Source organism: Drosophila subobscura, chromosome E, assembly GCF_008121235.1.
Source record: "Drosophila subobscura isolate 14011-0131.10 chromosome E, UCBerk_Dsub_1.0, whole genome shotgun sequence".
Taxonomy (NCBI): Eukaryota; Metazoa; Arthropoda; class Insecta; order Diptera; family Drosophilidae; genus Drosophila; species Drosophila subobscura.
This window is the reverse complement of record NC_048531.1, coordinates 8,801,526-8,820,288: the sequence shown is the minus strand read 5'-3', so window position 1 is coordinate 8,820,288 and position 18,763 is coordinate 8,801,526. Positions and strand designations below refer to the sequence as shown.

General features: G+C 46.1%; 1 protein-coding gene across 4 annotated transcripts in view; it reads left to right on the top strand.

Moving 5' to 3' along the window:
* Positions 1-573: 573 nt before the first annotated feature.
* The window catches only part of LOC117890723, a 31,413-nt gene continuing 13,223 nt past the window's right edge, over positions 574-18,763 (top strand). For all 4 annotated transcript variants that reach the window (XM_034795770.1, XM_034795769.1, XM_034795767.1 and 1 more), the window contains exons 1-3: positions 574-1,165; positions 7,804-8,534; positions 17,786-17,984. In XM_034795770.1, coding sequence (XP_034651661.1) covers positions 8,500-8,534; positions 17,786-17,984 — 234 coding nt within the window. In that variant the 5' untranslated portion in view covers positions 574-1,165; positions 7,804-8,499. The remainder of the gene's footprint in view (positions 1,166-7,803; positions 8,535-17,785; positions 17,985-18,763) is intronic.

The window sequence follows — 18,763 nt, the reverse complement described above, 5'->3', positions numbered from 1 at the left end:
GTTTGCTTGCGGCGAAATTGATTCTCTCTAGTCGCTTTCATTTTTTGTAAACCTGTTTAATTTGAACCTTATTTTGTTAGCAATCCAATAAAAAGAAAACATGAAAACAAGGCAATCCTGTGGAGAATTGAATATTCAATTGGTTAAAATTATAGTTTTAACGCTGTGAATTCGAACTAGTTAGTAATATTAAGTAGAACATCAAAATCGAGGAATGACTTAAGATGTACGGTATATGTATGTAAGTGTGAACGCATATTATTTGTGGTATATTTCTGAGCTCATATTTGACACGCAAAAATGAGGAAAGAAACGGGAAATTGCTAAAATTGCGGTATATTTACAGTATATTTTGAAATTGGAAGGGTATATTTCGATGTATTGCCGAGGGTATATGTCGGTATATTTTATCGATGGCTCCATTTACAACATGACCGTTTGCAGGAGAGGATTTCCCTGACCTTTCTGTAACAGGAGAGGATTTCCCTGACCGTTTAGTCACAGGAGAGGATTTCCTTGACAAGAAGTCCCAAACCCAAACAAATCTAACAACACTCAAAATTCAACACTCGAGCTTTGCGGTTGTGCGCGCGCGTGTAGATAAAGATAAGAAAATTAAAGAAACTCGAAAATACGTAAAATGCACGTTTGTCGTGGTGGTCTGTGCTTGGCAAGTGATGCCCCGTTTCATTGTTTAGCAATTTAACTGCCAGTGTCAGTGCAACGAAATAAAGAAAAGCCATAGAAAATATTTTTACAAATAAAATACAGCTAAAAAATTAAAAACTTGTGGCTTGTTTTGTGCAGTTGAGTGGTGTACGAGCGTATGTGCCATAGAGGCAGATAATTTTGCGCTTTTTTGTGCGTGTTGACAGCTGCAAAAAAGTAAAACAAAGTGCAGCAGCATTCGAAACGTGGCCACAAGCGGCAGAGGCAGAGGCAGGCAGACAAGCAGCACAGCAAATAAACCAAATAAGCGGCTAAAACACACACACACACACACACACAAACACCTGCTGCCGTTTGCCGGTTGTACGCCAAAAGCAACGATAAATAAAGAAGAAAAGTGCAAGCCAGCGGATAGGGAGAGATTTCTATTGTGATTTTGCTGGAGAAAAAAAACAAAAGAGAAAAGAGAGGATCGTTCTTCTTCGTTGCTAGACGAGTAAGTTGTTTGTTATCTTCAGCTATTGGACAAGTTCAATGACTTAATGCCAGACTTAATGAGTTTGCACCCTTTAACCCCACTATGCCATTGGCACTGCTGCTGCCCCACTGATAACAATGCTCCAGCCCAGCCAGCGACAGGCGTCAGGCGACAAAAAAGCCTCATTTACATACACATAATTATCTCGCTACCCAACTATTACCCCCACCAATCGGTGAATATGTTAATTTTGGGCGCCTCGTAAAAGGTTCTTTCTGTTTGCGTTTTGTTCCTTAAATGATGAACTTGTCAAATGCTCAGTGATTGCCGTCAATTATCGTTGTCATCGATGCCTATCAGCGGAGAGCGATAGCGGACGAGACGCGCCTTGCACAATCTTTTGGACGAACAATGCGTAATATTGCGCACCCGGCCACATGGCGCCCTCCACAAGGGGCTGCGGAAATTGTATTAAATTTCTGGCTTTGGTTTGTCATTGATTCAATTAATAACAACAAACAGCAACAATGGGGGAATGGTCTTTGGAGCTGCCACTGCCACTGGCACTGCTGCTTCCAATTCCATTTCGCAACCCTAATGGGCCCCATGAGTAATGTTTGGCCCCACTCTGTGCTTCTGCAAACGCATTTCTGATAAGATTAGGACCGCATTCGGTTCGCTTCATTGGAAATTATTAATGAATTCCACTGGATCATTGCACAAAACAATGTCAGAGTGAGAGTGAGAACTCTTTGTGTTGCCTTGTGGCATTATGCAACCTTAGCGCCAACGGCCATAAAGAAACGCCAAGAAACAGCACCCCAAAATATGGTTGTACGTGGCTATGGCCATAGTTTCCAGCAATTTAATTGCGGCTGTTGCCACAACAATCATAATGGGTTCGGGTTACCTGTGTACCTGTGCACATCTATGCCCCAACAATTGGCGTAATTTTCACGCACGTGCTGCTGGAAACCGGAAACACAAGAGGTGCGCCTGCGTCCGTGCATATGTACAATTATTCGATTTGCATAATGAATGAAGGGCAGCAAAAGCGAACACAAAATCCAATAGGAAAAACATACAACTTCCATGCAGAGAGAGAGGAATGCACTTGTGTATCTTTTGGCTGAAATTTCTCTTTAGAAAAGAGTTTACGTGTCGCTGGGAAATAAATTCAGACCTCAGCTAGAGCCAGCAAGCGCCACAGCTCTGACTTTGGCTCCACTGAGTGCTCCACATAAGCCAACATTAGCATACGCATATGGAGCAGCAGCAGCAGCAGGAGCAGCGTAGTGGGTGCTATCCCAGTCATATATCTAAACTACCGAAACTTCTCTTTCGCTCTCGCTCTCTCTCGCACTGCTTTGGGAATATTATCCGTCTGTTTGTTGTTGACGACGTAAACACATCCCCACCATAACCATATCTCATTTGGGCTCATATCATAAATTAATAGAGTGCAGGGGAGACACAGACAGAGGGAGAGGCGGCTTTGCTCCTCTTCATTTTGTTGCCATTTTGTTGATTCATAATTCCATGGGGCGCAATCGCATGGAAAACCTTTGGCAGACACGCACTAATTTTGTTTTTTCGTAGTCTCTGGCTCAAAGTCAGAGCCGCAGACAGAGAGCTCAGTGTTTTTGGCTCAGTTTTGAGTTTTGGGCACGTTTCGCGTTTATGGTAATTCATTTCATTTGATTTCTTTTGATTAAATTTAAATTTTAGCCCAAAAGCCCAAGCAAGGTTGCTTTGACACCTTTTGTTGTTTGTTTGTTGTTGTTTTTGTTTTTGTTGTTGTTGTTGCTGCTGTGGCCCAACAATTTTACGGTCAACAATTGAAATCAACACTTTGATACAAAGCTCGGCCCCAGCACTCCCCAACAAACGCTCTCGTGGCTCGTATCTCGTCTCTGTGTTGTGTTAACCCTCTCAGATATCTTTGCATTTATACGAGTATCTATTTGTAGGCTTTTGTTAGCTGTTGGCTACGCAAACAACTTGTCGAACTGGTTCTGATTCCGTCAGATATACAAAATTCATAATGCTCGCACACCCCACACTTGGCACTCTCCTAGCAGCTCCTGCCTGGCAACTGGGAGCGCAATTCATTGAGGAATTCATTCAATTTGCAATTACCCATCTAATATCTAGCAAGACTTAAAAAGAGTCCAAGCAGAGCTAACCTTTAGGGTATTCGCATTGTCGCTCTGTCAAAGTTCAGCTTTTGGCTTTCTTTTCTGTTTTATTGTTAATTTTTGGCAACAAGAACATCGTCGCCTTCAAGTTGCCGAAACCGGTAACTGGTTTGGCCATTGATATGCTCACATAATGATAGCAAAAGACAACAATAACGATGATCATAATGATGTGGGGCGGCTAATGCCGATGGTGTCATATGTTGTCTGTGGTGTGTTTGCTTTTGTGGTCTGCTCGTTGCCACTTCCTGGGTGACGCTTAATTGGTTATTTCATTTCATTATTCAATTTGCTACTTAATGCAATTACTTTTGGGCCAGCATTCGGCCTGGCTTATGGGCCCCAAAATTTACGCTAATTATTCGAGCAAATAATTGAGGCTTGAGGCTGGAGGCTTTCGACTGATTCGTAGTCGTACTCTGCCGTCTCTTTCTTCCCACATTCGCAGTCAGCAATATCGAATTTTTATGACTGCCACTGCCACTGCCACTGCCACTAAGCCTCTTCAGAGCCCTCCCAGCCGCCACTCGGCTCTTATCTGCGGCTAATCTCCGACTAGAATCCACGAATAAACTCGAAAAAAAAACATACTGGAGCATAGCTCTCTGGGGTTCACTTGCCTTGGCATAGTTTTCTGCTGACTGCCGCATTTCCTCCGCTGCTCCAGCGCAGATAAAGCCAGCGACAGATTTACAACAACTGCGACACGGGATTTGGGTGGGGGGTGTGGCACTGTGGCACTTTTGGGGCACTGGGAAATGTTTTGCCTGGCATAAAAGTATTTACATTTCCACGCACAGTTTTCAGTTTACAGCTGAGAGATTTCTCGGGGCTTAGTCTGTGGCAATTTCGCATCAATTGATTGGGTTTGGGGGCCCAACAGTGCGGCACATAGATATAAGACATAGTTGCCAAAAGGTTATTGAACTACATTTCTGGTGGGGAGCAAACTTGAGGCAGACTTGAGGTTAGCTCTGGCTGAAAAGTAACTCTGAACTATAAATAAACTCTCTAATAATTGTCGTTGCTACTTCTACAGTGTTTGCTAATAGTTAACGTACGAGTAGGCCGCTCCTAAATAGATTCGATTCGATTTATTCCATTTTAAAGTGCTTTTAGCACCTCGCCTCAAGCACTTGCTGGCTGCATAAACCAGAGAACTGTTTAAATATCGAAATATTCACCTATGGCACATGGCAACTACCTGTCCGCCACACACACACACACACACACCTGTCATCGAGAGGATTTCCGTAGTTTGCTTTTTGTTTGCTGCCCCCCCACTCCGCGTATAAAAGTTGAAATTGAGTTTTTTGGCAGCTGCGCTCCCCCGATGCTAGTTTTATGGGTTAAATGTGAAGTTTTATTGGCATTTATTATGGACTGACTCTCTGGCCAATCGATTCGGGGGCGAAACTTTATCCGAATGTAAATTTGATTGCATTTCGTTTTCGATTAACCAGGAACGGGACAGGAACAACAAAGAGGAGGACAGTCAGGGGCGCAGGCATTATTCCCTTTTCTCTTTTAATTGGAGGACAACGGCGTGAAAGAGAAGTAACTGTAAAGTGTCTATGGGCTGCACACACATATAGAATTATTCTCTATATCTGCTGGGGCATCATCTGTGCATAGAACTGCGATATTTTGGGTGGTCGTAAAGCCATAAAACATATTTTCCACAGATTTATGATTTGTTTATTTTTCGCTCTCATTTCTCGATACTCTGCGGATAGTGCAGATCGTTGAGGTTCAAGGGGATGGGGGTTCTTCTGGGGAGGGAGCCAACTTGGCGACACATTCGCGCGGAGACTTTGCTGTCAGCAAAGCACCAAAGGAAGGCAGCGGCAGACAGCGCACTCGAAAGATTATTTTTGTACCCAATATTTGTGAAACGAAAGAGGGAGAGGGTATGCTGTGTTTGTGACTGGCTTTGGGGGTGTCAAAGAAGAGTGCAGAATGAGTTCACTCTGTGGTTGATTTTTTCTACACATGACAAACACTGTAAGTGCTTAATGGGTATCCCCTGGTCGAGTATGCCCGAAATGGCAGGCACGCGCTTTTATGTTTCATCTTTTGCTTATTGGCATAAATGGACTTTAGCTACGAGACCGCGTGCGTGCCTGCCGCTGCTGCTGCTGTGGAGAGTCTTGCGAGTCGGCGAGTCTGCTGAGTTGATGTTTAATTATAAATCCCGTTACGGGTAGGGGTAAAGGGGTAGGGAGGCAGCGTGGAAGGAGTTAAGTTCTGTGCTGCAGCTGCTGCTTCGTTTATGGGCAGCCAAGCGACCCGCCAACTGCAGAATTGCAGTCAGTCAGCCAACATTCATCCGGCATCATCCTCAGCGGACTCTCATCAGTGGTTTTGCCTGCCGCCTGCCGCCTGCTGCCCCACGTGCTCCTCATTGCTGTCTCCATGCAACGTTGTGGCCAAATTGCATTTGCATTCAAGTTATTTGCGCTAATTTCACGTTATTTCGCACATTTCTCGTCGCAATTTTCTTGGCTCGTTTTTCATGCCGCAAGCGGAAAATTTCAAGCCCACAAATGAAAGTCAAAAATAATTCTATTAAGACACCCGCGAGGCCACATTCTTTGGCCACTTGAACACTTTGAATTGTACTCTAATCAGCCGTGTGGGCCATGTGGGTGACATGAAGATCCGCAGTGGTGTAGGGGTGTGGGCGTGTGCCCTCTTTGTTGCTCAATCTATGGGGCAGAGTGCACTGTAATCAGTGTCTAGGGGCAGCAGCAACTCCTTCGGCTCTATGCACTTCAGTGGGAGCTTCTTCAGTTCTTTCCGAATTCGCTCTTGGTTTGGAGCATTTCTGTCAGTTACAATGGGCCATAAATCAGAAAGAGTGCTTCCACTTTCAGGCTACAAAATATCGGGAGCAATGTTTTGCGGTGGTAATTGCACGCTCGCTGAAGCGTATCGTATGTTGCAGGTTTCCGCTGTGGCAGCAGGGGAACGACCTAAAATAGCGGCACAACCAAATGCGGAACATGAACCATAACAAGGGTGGGACAATGGGAATGGGGAACGGCGAACAGGAACGGGGCAATATGCACGCGCAGTACGTGTTGCAATCTCCAATATATACAAAGCGCGTTTCTACGCACAAACATTTCCCAGATACACTACACACAGATACTCAGATACTACCAGCAGCAGCAGCAGCAGCAGCGTGCGTGAGAAGTTCCGAGTTGTTGCTGCCGCCTGCCTTTTCCGCTGCTTCTTTCACGCTCTCACTCACATGCAACAAAAACATGTTCTTTGTCATGCTTGGCCCGCTCCACGAAGCTGCCTCTGAACAAAAATGTATCTGTATCTGTGGCTCTGGCAGTAGCTGCATCTGTGTCCGTGGCTATGTGAGCCAAGTGCACGGCCCGAAAACGTTTTTGGCCTCGCACCCCCCAGAAAACTGTAACCAAATACTTGGGCCATTAGCGCGGGGAATGGGAAACAAAACAGAACACGGCCGAGACGAGACGGGAATGGGCCATAATTACATCTGCATCCGTTCTGTCCACAGCGACACACACACCGACACACACACACACACACACACACAGATTGAGGCCATGATTGATGTGGGGCCCAGAGATCGCCACCGTTGCTCTCACCTTATCGCTCAGAACATCCCAAATGTCTGGGTTGAGATTCCACTTGCACACCCCCGCAGCAGGCCGCTGCTCCATCTCTTTTTTGCCAGATTCCATCAACTTTGCGGGCCATAAATCTTGTGGTTCTGCGGGCAGCCTAGGAAATGACTCTTGAACGCAGCTCTTAAACTCGTTAAGAGATGTTTGCTAATTATACGTAACTCTCCCGCTCAAAGTTTAAATGAGAATAAAAGAATACTCTATACGGCGGGCAAAAAGCGCCTCATGAATCGATGAAGTAGCGTAAATGTGGCAATTACTCAGCCTTATCGCCTATTGCCACATGTAGCAGCATGTCTGCGCTGATTTTATGCACTTTAAGCAAGTGTTGTGACCGATCTTTGCCTGCAAATATGTTTTAATTAGTTTAACAGCGAAAGCAATCACTTGCAAGCAGTGCTTTACAGTTTCTTTACGTTTCTTCAGCTTACCAAGCAGTTCAAGCAGCAAGCAAGCAGTGACAGCAAGCAGCTCATTACTCTTACTCCAACTCCTATCTCTTGCGCTTAAAAACAAATGTTAAACGTGATATTTATGGATACAACTCAGCAAATGTTTTGCTCAGTCAGAATTACGAAATTTCCACTGCTCTTTTGGGGGTCGGAGCCGCTCCGCTCCGATTCGTAACGACTTGTTGGCATTAAATGTTTTGAATTTGTCACTCGACACGTCAATTATATAAATCGCTTATGGGGTCCGGTCCACAAGCATTTCTTGGCTTGGCTTATTGTTGATACAAATGAACAGAAAATAAATTTGAAAATAATGTGTGAATTTCTCTTCTCTTTTCCAGACCCCCAGAGACAGACTCCGATCGTCGCCCACAGTTCCCACACAAAAGATTGTCAACGGAGGAGTGGCAGTGGAAGTGAAATGAGAAGTGAATGAAGAAAAGAGAAGAGAAGAGAAGAGAAAAGAAAAGCTAGTGTGAAAAGTGGAAACCAAAGTGCATGCACATGTGTGTGAGGCTGTGTGTCTCTCTCTGTGTCTCTGTTTGTGCATTGGGAAATGCTCGTTCGCGATCCGCAGCTGAGGATTATTGATTTCTTGGAATTATAGATTGCACAATCCGAAAAACACCAATCGGGGAGACACATCTCTCTCTCTCTCTCTCTCCCAGCCCCTCGAAAACTACTTTGGCTAATTGATTTCGTTGTTTCCTCGCGAGTTTTGTGATTGTTTGTTTGAATGTTTGCTTCTGCGCCTCTCCCACTGCAATGAGGCGTTCAAAAGCTGCCAATGACAACAACAAAAACAACGCGACAAATGAACAGCAGCAGCAGCAACAACAGAAAAAACAACAGAAAGTGCGCGTTTTTTTGCTATTTTTTTAATTAATTTTAAGTGTTTGCCGTATTTTGTTGCCCTCCTCGACGGACGGCAGGAGCGGGCGAACGACTGCTACGGAAATCGGCAATTTAATTTACAATACAACATTAGTACCGACATAAAAGTGGATAAGGGCGCTGCGCGCAGGAGGACCCGAAAAATGTTTGCCGGAATACGAAAACGCCTGGCACGCAAGTAAGTTGAGAAAAAAAAACCCCACACACAGTCCCCATCTATAGACTCCCCTTGGAGACGATTATGTCCAGTGGCACAGCGGCTTTTATGTCTTTCCTTCCATTTTTATCAATGTTCTCCTTTTGCTTCCTGTGCTCCATGGCCTGCCATGCTCCCAATTCCTTGCTTAATGACTCTCGCGATAAAGTTCAGGGGTTGAGCAAACACCCCAAGACTTGGGGCTTGGAGTTGCTAAATCGCTGACAACAACAAAATAGAGAGAGAGAGAGAGAGAGAAAAAACCATTGCAATGGCAAAATTTACTTTTGTATAATTAATTTTTGCTGGTGACTTACCCCGCTCAGCCGATGAGCCATGATTTTGCGTTGATCATCAGTCATCACTCATCGTCATCGTCATCGTCTTCATTATTATAATGTTTAATGTTTGTTGTTGTTGTGGGTTGTGCGCTAAATGAGCCAATTAGTTTAAAATCTTTATTATTAAGCGATTGTCCGCTGCCGACCGGTTTTCATTTGTCCAACAAAGTAAAACTTTGAAAAATTGAATAATGCTCCAATGCGACTCGAAGTTCGAACCGAACGAAGTCTTCAAATGGCTTGGGGGCAGGCGGAATCATTCAGTCATTACTTCTACCCAAAAATTAGCCTTCGAAGCAATCAAAAAACCATCTGCCAAATGATTTTCGTGGGAAAAGCAATCACCGTGGAGGCGCAAACACAAAAGAAAGTTCCCGCCAAACTAACCAAAAAAGGAAATACAATCGAATTTTCATGCAGCAATGGAGATTGTTTCGAAAGCTAATATTAGGCAAAAATAACCAAAATATTAACCAGCCACAGAGATGCTTACAAAGTATGTGTGAAGCCACAGAAGTCTGTGATGTTCTCGTAGATATTTCACTTCTAACACGACCTTCCGCGGCTATTGTTCGAGTCACGAAGCAGATGTGGTGCATCCATCACCGGTGTTGGCCTTTATTTACTTATTCATGATGTGCTAATTATTACGGGAAAAGTGCAGTCACCAGTGCCTTTTAGCACTTATCGTTGACACGCCCCCGGTGCAGCCCTAAATTGATGATAATACTCGTACCTGATGCCCGCGCTGCCCAAGCCCAGGTGCTAAAACACCTGTGCAAATAGAAACCCAAAAGCCAAGAGCACCTTGTAGGTGGCACTGCCTCACACATTTACATATACTCAGACTCCCAAATATGTATAAGGCTATGTATGTATGTACATAAGTATATCTCTGAGAGAGTGTTTGCTTGATGTCTGATTTCGTGGCTTGGCTTGAGATCTGATGTGTGCTGTGCTGGCCCACACATGGAATAAATGTTTGGCTGGAAATAAAAACATTTTCGGAACGAACGCCTGCCACGATGCGGATGCAGAGAGGCTTTTCCTACGGCAATCAAGCGCGACTAAAGCTGAAAATAATTACAAAAGACATAACACACTTTATTAAGCACTAAAACATTTGATGTGCTGCGTTGTGCTGTGATGCTGTGATGTGGGCTAGGCCAAGCCAAGTGCAGAGATGCAGACGTGGCTGGCCCCAAAAAAAAGCAACCAGATAGAACGGACTTAGCCGACTGTAGAGTACTTCGCAATAAGGTTTATTGGGTGTGCAAGGGGTAGCTTAAAGTTTAGATTAGTCAACATAGACATACAGCAGAGAAGAGCATTCCATCGTTATGATATTTGTGCATCTTCCAATCTATTTTATATCCCTGTACTCCCGGGCACACAAAGTACATACATAAATGATGATGAATTCTCACGAACGTAAACATTTTCCAATGGTAATTACGCATTGGGAGGCACAAACGTTAATGTTTCTTCAACATTTTCTATCCTACTATCGTGCCGTATGCCTAATTATGATTGATACGGGAAAGAGCACACAAGAACACACACACGAACCAGATCCAGAGCGACAATGGCCACAGGCGTTGGGGGTTTGGTTTTGTGACTGCCGGCTGACTCCTTCATTCATTGTTCTGTGTATGTACATGCCAGGGGCAACTTTGCTATCAAAAATGTATCTCTTACATCTCTCTGTGACGCTGCGCATGTGTGCCACTTACGTCGTTCGTTTGCATAGGCACAGCGCCAGTTTTATGGGTTAAAGGAAATGTGATGCAACAAAGCGTGCTACACACAGTCGCCGCTTAGATTACACACAAACAGAAAATAATGAAACCGAACCAAGGCGAACCCCTGGGGGCTGCCACAGTTACAGCAATTAGCGGATGTGCCGCCCCCCACCCAACCCTCAGCGACAAACGAAAACTTTACGAAATGTTGAAGTAATCTGAAGCCAGAGCCTCGAATTTAAGTTTGTTTTCGTAAGTGATAAAAGTACAAATTGATGGACTGATAGACCACACAACTGGCAGGAGGCAGGCAAGGGTGGATATGTGAGCTTTCTTTTGTATCTGTTGATGTTGCTGTTGGTGTTGCTGTTGGTGTTGCAATGTTAGTTTGCAACCCCGAGGCCTGTCATAAATGCGCCATTAACGCTAACAAACGCATCTTCAACTCCATTTGGGCATCAACTTCAGCAACACCCACCACCAGAGCAGACGAGGAGTTGAGGGGCGAGCCATTCACTGCACAAAGGAAAATGCCATTTTATGCATTTCAAGTGCGTCGCCGTCGTCTGCCACACTATCTGCCATCTCCAGCTCCATCTCTCTCCACTGTTGAGAGAAGTATTCCGTATATCAGTGCCAGGGTCTGTGTTTGTGATGCCCCACCCATGCCTGCCCCATGTCTGTCACAGAGACTGAAGTGTCAATTCCATCATATGCCAAAGTGGCGCACATATCGCATAACGCAGCACACAAGAAGGGGGCCCGCCCCCCACAGAAAAAGAGAAAAATTATTGAACAATTTCTCAACAAAAAAGTAAAATAAGAAAAAGAAAATATTAAACGCCAGCAGACAGATGAGTTGAGAAAAGAAAGCCAGAAAAAGAAGCAAATATAACGAATATTTGGATACACTTTTGAAGATTTATAATTTCACTTCCAATCTGTTGATCAAAGAACCAAAAACAGTTGAAAAATCATCTCGTAGATAACTTATTTCATTGCAAATAAAATACTATTCATCGAGCGAAAGCTTTTCCCATCGATCAAGCGCAAAAACTGTCAAACCTTATGGAAACTTCTCTAGCAAAAATCAATATAAAAACGTCTTCAGAGAGAGAGAGAGAGATGCAAGCAAGCCGCTGCTGCCAGGCGGTTTTGACAGCAAACATGCCGCCAGCTGTGGAGAATAAGATGCAGAGACAGCTCCGATTCGCAGCCAGGTCTTTGGGTGCGACAATTGCAGCGTCGCAACGCGTCGCAGCGCGGCAATGATGAATACCTTTTTAATGAGCAGCTGACACATGAATATGCAGGAGGGAAACGGGGCAAGGGGATGCTCCGGCTTGCGATGTCAGCCGTCGCGGCGATTTATCATTTGGAAGCGGACTCGGCTCCTCCAGCCAGCCATGCCCCGATGCGTGAAACGATCCTAACCTACCACAGTACTTCATTTCATTCTCATTTCATTCCTATTCTCTTTCACTCTGTCGTTCTCGATTGCCCAGAGTTTTCTGTTCTTTTCTGTTCTGTTCTGTTATTGGCTCTTGACATGCAAAGTGCGAAGTGCGTCGTCCGTCGTCCGTCTTCTGTTGTGGTATGCGAACACATGTCCGTAAATGAAATATTCACGTATTTAGTTTCCGTAGTCCAACAGAAACAAAAACTCCACTCCCTTATCATGCCATTCCATGCCATTTTCCGGCTGACCGTACTTGCTTTCTAATTAAAACTTTGCCCTTAACGTTCGCTTTAAACGCAAACTTGTTTTTATTTCGGGGTTGGGTCTCCAGTCCCAGTCTCGGAGCTCCACATTCGTTTTGTTTGGGGGGGGTGCCGCACGTTTTACAGCCGTTGAGAGGGTCCCAATCGCAAGCACCGAACCCCATTGTGCCAGGCCAAAATGTTTGCTGATAAATAGAATTTCTATGTGGGTGAGTATGGTTTATGGCCCCTTGGCACCTGACACTGCCCGCCCGCGCGCGGCAGTCCAATGCTTTAACGTTATCTGGCAACGACACGACGCGGATGTGGCCTATTGAGCCAGTGTTTATGGGTCATTAGGGTGCGTACGAGGGCAAACATTTTCGGGCCATATTGTCGTTGGTTCTCCTCTAATTAACATGCCATTGTCCTTGAACTCTGATATGAATCTCGCTGGGTGCCGCTGCCGCTTCCGCTTGGCATTCGATGGTGGCCCCTCCTGGCCATGTGCCAATCAAAAATCTGCATGCAACTCACACACACTGCCAAGAGACAGCGGCTCAAAGGCAAGGCGAGGCACCACCCGGCACCCGGCACCCGGCACTGGGCACCCGACAGCAGGCAGGCGGCAGGCGGCTCTTTGTGGCATGCAAATAACTTTCTAAAGTGATGTGGCTGCACCTTGACGGCTTCCTTTCGCGGGTCGCAATATGCAAATATGCAAATCTCGTGGCCTGTCAATCAGTGGACACATTTCCAAGTGTTTGCCCAGGCCAGCACAAAGTGTCCACTTGACTTCCGTTTGGCTGGACGTGGCCAGCCGTAGCTCCTTCTTGGATTTCGCGGAATTGAAACCCGAACCGCACGCGTGGCACACAGAGGTTATCCTGTGGAGGAGTCGTAATATTTACCTATGGGTACGCTGTCCCTGCGAATATTTGCATAAATATTTACACATGTGCCAGCGGCAGGGGAAACCACTCCTGGACTTCGGGATTAAACGTATTTATTCGCTCCGATCACCAGAGAGATCTCTCATTACGATTCGCACCCAATTATGTCGTCGTAATTTCCTGCTCAACTCAATCCACACAACGAACCGCAGCGGCAGTACAATTATTTGATGCTTATCCATCCTCAGCACAGACGACCGCGATGGCTCTTAACCATATTCGGGGCTGGGATCACATAACTTGTAATAAATCTTGAAGTTTTGCCCCGACTTGTCGTCAAATTATGCAAATATCCCGACTGCAGTGTGTGTGCGTGTGTGTGTGTGTGGGTGCCATATCATTTGGGAGAGATTTGGGTCATCGATGGATGTATCGATAGCATCAACAGCAACATCAACATCAACATCCAGCCATGAAGAGAGTGTTGAAATGAGATGCAAGCGGCACACAGCTACACTACTCACATTTCTCATTACATTAATCACACCCACACACACACACACACAGCAGCAGCAGCAGCAGCTAAGGCAACAGCAACGAGGCCCCTGGGAAACAATGGGAAGAACGGCAACTGGCAAACGGGCAGATGCAGATGCATCCGACAGCCAACCTCTTGTTTGACTTTGCTGAACACTTTGGGGCACAAAGGCTTACATATGCATATGCAAAAAGGGGGAGGGAAGCGACTTTCATTCTAACGTAAACAGAGAGACAGAATGCACAGAGAGACACGCTTATTTGGGTTATGTGTTGCCGGATTTGTTGCAACTCGCTCGCAAAATGGGTTGCACGTTGCACGAACGAGGGCCCTTTGGCAAGCAAACACAAGCAGTGGGAGTAGCCGGGGGTATGTGTCCAACGAAGCGTGGAGTGCACTAAGCGCGGATTTATAACGGAAGCTTAGCCCGCTCTTTCGCTCATGAATAAATTAACAAAAAAACAGAAACTAGAACTTGCCTCGGGGGCCGAGGCAGCAGAAACACTCGCGCCCTGGTTACGCTACTCTTTTTCTAGGCAAGTTATAGGCTTTGAGGTTAAGTTAGACATCGATTTTTAGAGCTTTATTGGATTATCTCTAACAAGATATTCGGCTTCTACTTATGATACTTTTCCTTGTATGAAATAATACACCCAAATAGCCCCTCAAAGTTTATGCAACATACTTGCACTCCACTTTAGTTGCATTGTTTTATCAACACACACACACACACACAGGCACACACTCACACATCAGCGATTAATCGATCTTTGGGCACATAAATTGTGCAATTCACAGGCGTAAATGGGCCCAGCCCTGCACTAAGCCCCAGACAGTAGCCTGATCCCCCGAACTCTAGACGATTTCTAAGAATTGAAACAAAACAAAAGCAACAAAAGCAACACCCGCTGCTGCCCCGAGGAGGCTGCAACTCCATCTGCGTGTGGTCAACCATAGTACCAGTCCATGCCAGACAGTCCACGCCCACGTCCATGCCAGTGGAGCACCCACAAACAGAGCGACGGAGCAGCGACCGGACTCTGACAGTTGGACATTTGGACAGTTTGGGCGTTTCAACTCCAACTTCGATTTTCAATATTCATGACAGGAAGGGGGGCGGTGCGGTCGGATGGTTGGGTGGGGGATGTGTCGTGGGAGGAAAAACCTTGTTCGAATGCCAGTCCGAAAATTATGGCAATTATTGCATAGAACTGTAAATTATTTGCACCGTCGAGCGACCTCATTGTCAACTGCCGCTGCAACAGCTCGTGTGTGAGTGTGTTTCTGCGTATAAATATTCCCACATGCCACATGCGGCCATTTAATTCGATGGATTTTATGCAAATGGAGCATTTTGTGGGGTTACGCTTAAGTGCCTACAAAATGATCAATAAGTGGAATGCTTTTCGCCCAAACCCCACTCACGAGTATCACTGGGAAAGCATCAACTGCTTGGACTGCGGCTTAAGGTCTTCTGGCATCTGCTTATCTGCGAGACATTCCGAGACGCGACTGCAGTTATGCGTGGGTGCTTATCGGTGCGACCAGTCCCAGTCCCAGCCCTCAATTATGCCAGAAGCCAGCGCAAAGCGTTCTCGTAATTATGCCTCACAAATCGCTCTTAAGAGGTTTTGCCTTTGCCTTTGCCTCTGCTCGTCAGTAAAGCTTCTTATGGGGGGGCTTATTTGTAGGTCGCATAAAACGAAATCCCCCCTCAGGCTGCCTGCCTTTTATTTTATTTACTTTTTATACGCATTTGTGCAATATTTATTTTTATGCCAACTGCAATGGCGATTGATAAGAGTCGCTGGACAGTGGAGAGCTTGGATGGAGTGGATGGGACAGAACGGAAAGAACAGAGCAGAGCAGGAAGGAGACAGCGACACCGACAGCGGAAATTTATGGTCGTCGCATAAAAAAGCATAATCAGTAAACGAATGCGCCGCAAAAAGCAACAGCAGCAGAAGAGAACGAAAGTCGAAGCTTTAGATACCCTAAGCAAACGATTATGCATGCTAATATATATTCTAGAAGTAAAAGTAGATAAGAGAAGCATCGTTGCAACTTTTTTTGTCAGTCAGAGAGATTAGAAACAATAATAAATACAACAAATGCACGCTGTGCAAATTTAAACTCAGCAACAAATGATAATAACTCACAATAGAGTATGGCAGAAGCGAAGCAGAAACAGAAACAGTAGCGCACAGAGGAATAAGGGATTAACCGAATGACCGAGCTTTGCCCACTGGAACGGAGTTATTGGAACAACTGTCTGCTCCACCATCCCATTCCATGCGCTCCTCTCTCTCTCTCTCTCTCCGTCAGTGAAGTGACGAATGTGCAATACTCAACGCTGGCGCTATCAGTGCATGTGCGTTTGCGTGTGTGTGTCAGTGTGTGTTTACTCAACATGTGACGATTTGTGGCCAAGCAACGGAAATCGAGTTGATAATAAAACTGCTAAATCCAAATAAAACTTGTGCGTAACTTAGGGCTAGAACGATGCATGACTCACAGGCGCTTTAATTGTGTGCCTAAAGTGCAGCATTTGCACTCTGCACCTTGGCGTCAGCGTCACCGCCTGAGAGCGCTAGTATTTCGCTGTCAATTAATTGGAAGGCGCGCGCGGTGGAGTGCAGGAGGAGGAGAGGATGCATTGGCGTGGCCGTTAATTAAAGCCCTGTAATGTCATTAGTTGGCCTTTTGACTTGCCAATGATGGGGCGACGGAGACAGCGACTGCGACTGTGATGTCTGGCTAATTAAGTTTTGCGTCTAACGAAAACGAAGGGGGGAGGGAGCCTTCATCTCCATCTCTGAAGACCGGGAGTCTCTTTTCGCTGAATGTCTGATTCACATGCGATGTGCGATGCTTGGCGTGGCGTCTCGTCTCTCTCTCTTCTCTTAATTACCAGCTGCCATTTGCCGAGCTTGATAACAGTTAAATTGATTTTGATTGCTTTATTTGATGCCTATAAATCAAAGCGGAATGAGAATTTTATTTGCCTAGGCCTAGGAACGTGGGCCGTGGACCAACAAAAAAAAAAAAAGAACTCGAACTCGGACTGGCAAAGTGATACGCAATGATAGACACCGATATCGATGTTGAATCCAATGCAATTCAAAGCACTGCACTGCCCACTTGTCCGATGTCAACGTCATAGAGAGACATGGCGAGAGACATAGAGACTCTGGCGACACGAGAGGGGAAACGAGGGGCACGGGGGCTCTCTCCACTTCAAACAAGAAACGAAACATTTTGTGCGATTAGCTTGTAAGATTGTTTTTAGCTCTTTGTGTCCATTTATTTGACTCCAGTTTGTGTGCCACTCCGCACCGCACCATGGAGTCCAAGGCACAGCCAACTCTGTGAAAACTGGATTCCAAGTGCCACCAGAGAGGGGGGGGCCGAGGTAGATGTGAACGTAGACAAGCTGGCAAGTCGGAGCTCTTTGGGGCACTCTTGTTGCCTGCTGCTGTTGCTGTTGCTGTTTTTTGCTGGTGTTTTGGCTGGCGTTTGCCCACTCGAATGCCTTCAAGTGGCAATTTTATCGAATTATTTGCACTTAGCTTGCAAATTCAATTGGAAATAACGAGGCGAATTTTCGTTTGTTAGCCTGAGCAGGCCGCTCGAGGACACTATTCCTATTCCCAATACCTAATCCCCCCGGGGCACCAGCACAGGCAACAGCACCGGCAGGTGATACGAACCACTTACCCCTGCACCCATAAACAGTCCAAGTTGATATCTCTCTTGCACTCCACTTGCAACTTTCAGCACCCCTACCCTGCCGCTCGATTATTTCAGTGTTGTGCAATGTTGTCCAGTGTTCGGTTTGCCCGATAAGCGATTTGCCAGCTGCTGGACAGAATTCTGACACTTCTTTATGGGCAACGGACACAGCGATATGGAAACCAACTTTTGTAATTCTTTTGTCGGCTCTGTTGCATGTTGCAACATTCCCACGATCGTAGGCTTGCAGGCGATATTAATTGGAAACTCTCTCTACATTTTGCAGGCAGAACGAAAAGGACTGCGATGAGGATGACAAGGACGATGTGCACGACATAATGCCGCCACCCAATTTCATACAAATCTCGCAGGGCAGAATCCAATTGGTGCATCAGCCGCGTACGCCGGACCCCTCCGACACGGGCACGCTCTCCCTGGAGCGGATCAATGGCGGCGGTAGCCTCGGCTCTGGCGGCTGTGATAAGGTGAGTTGAATACCCAGACGCTTCCGGTGTTGGTAACTGCTCCACGCTCCTGCCCCCCGCTTCGGTTTGGTCTTGCCCTGGAGTAGCACCTAGCGCTTGGGAGTTTGGGAGTAGAAAAGGAGTAGAAAACCCACCCAATTATAGACAATCAGCTCGAAACAAATCATGGCACAAACCCACTCGTATACCCATCATACCCGTGTGCTCCTTGTGGATTGTTAACCCAAATTTCTTGTGGGGGGAAAGCAAAGAGAACCAGCACCAGCAATCGCTTTCCATTGTTGATGTTGGCCGTCGGCTGTCGGCCTTTTGTGGCGTGTGGAGAATTTCCCCAAGTGGCGGGCATGCAAACTTGGTTGCTGGAACAAACACCTTTGAACCCGTGGCGGGGCCAGAGCCTTGGCGGCCACTTGAACTCGTTAACGTCCCATTTAAGACACATCACAAGCGGTGCAGCGCGACCCCCTTCAAGCCATCGAAATGCACAGACGAAATGCCCTCTTGACATGCCATCACGCTAGGCTAGGCTCAACTTTGACTTTCCCGCGGTGCAGGATTGGAGGTCGACCCACAGGTCGGGTTACTCCAGCAACGTTCTCTACGCTGCCAACTCTAATTGATCGCAATATACTCGAACTCGTACTCGTACTCGTCTCGTACTCGTACTCGCAGACGTATAAATGTTGACAATTATCATGTTCCATGCTGTTCTGCGGCTGGTTGGAGCGTTTCCCAGACGGTGATTGCGCCACGGCATCTCGTTCAGCCTCATTCACCGA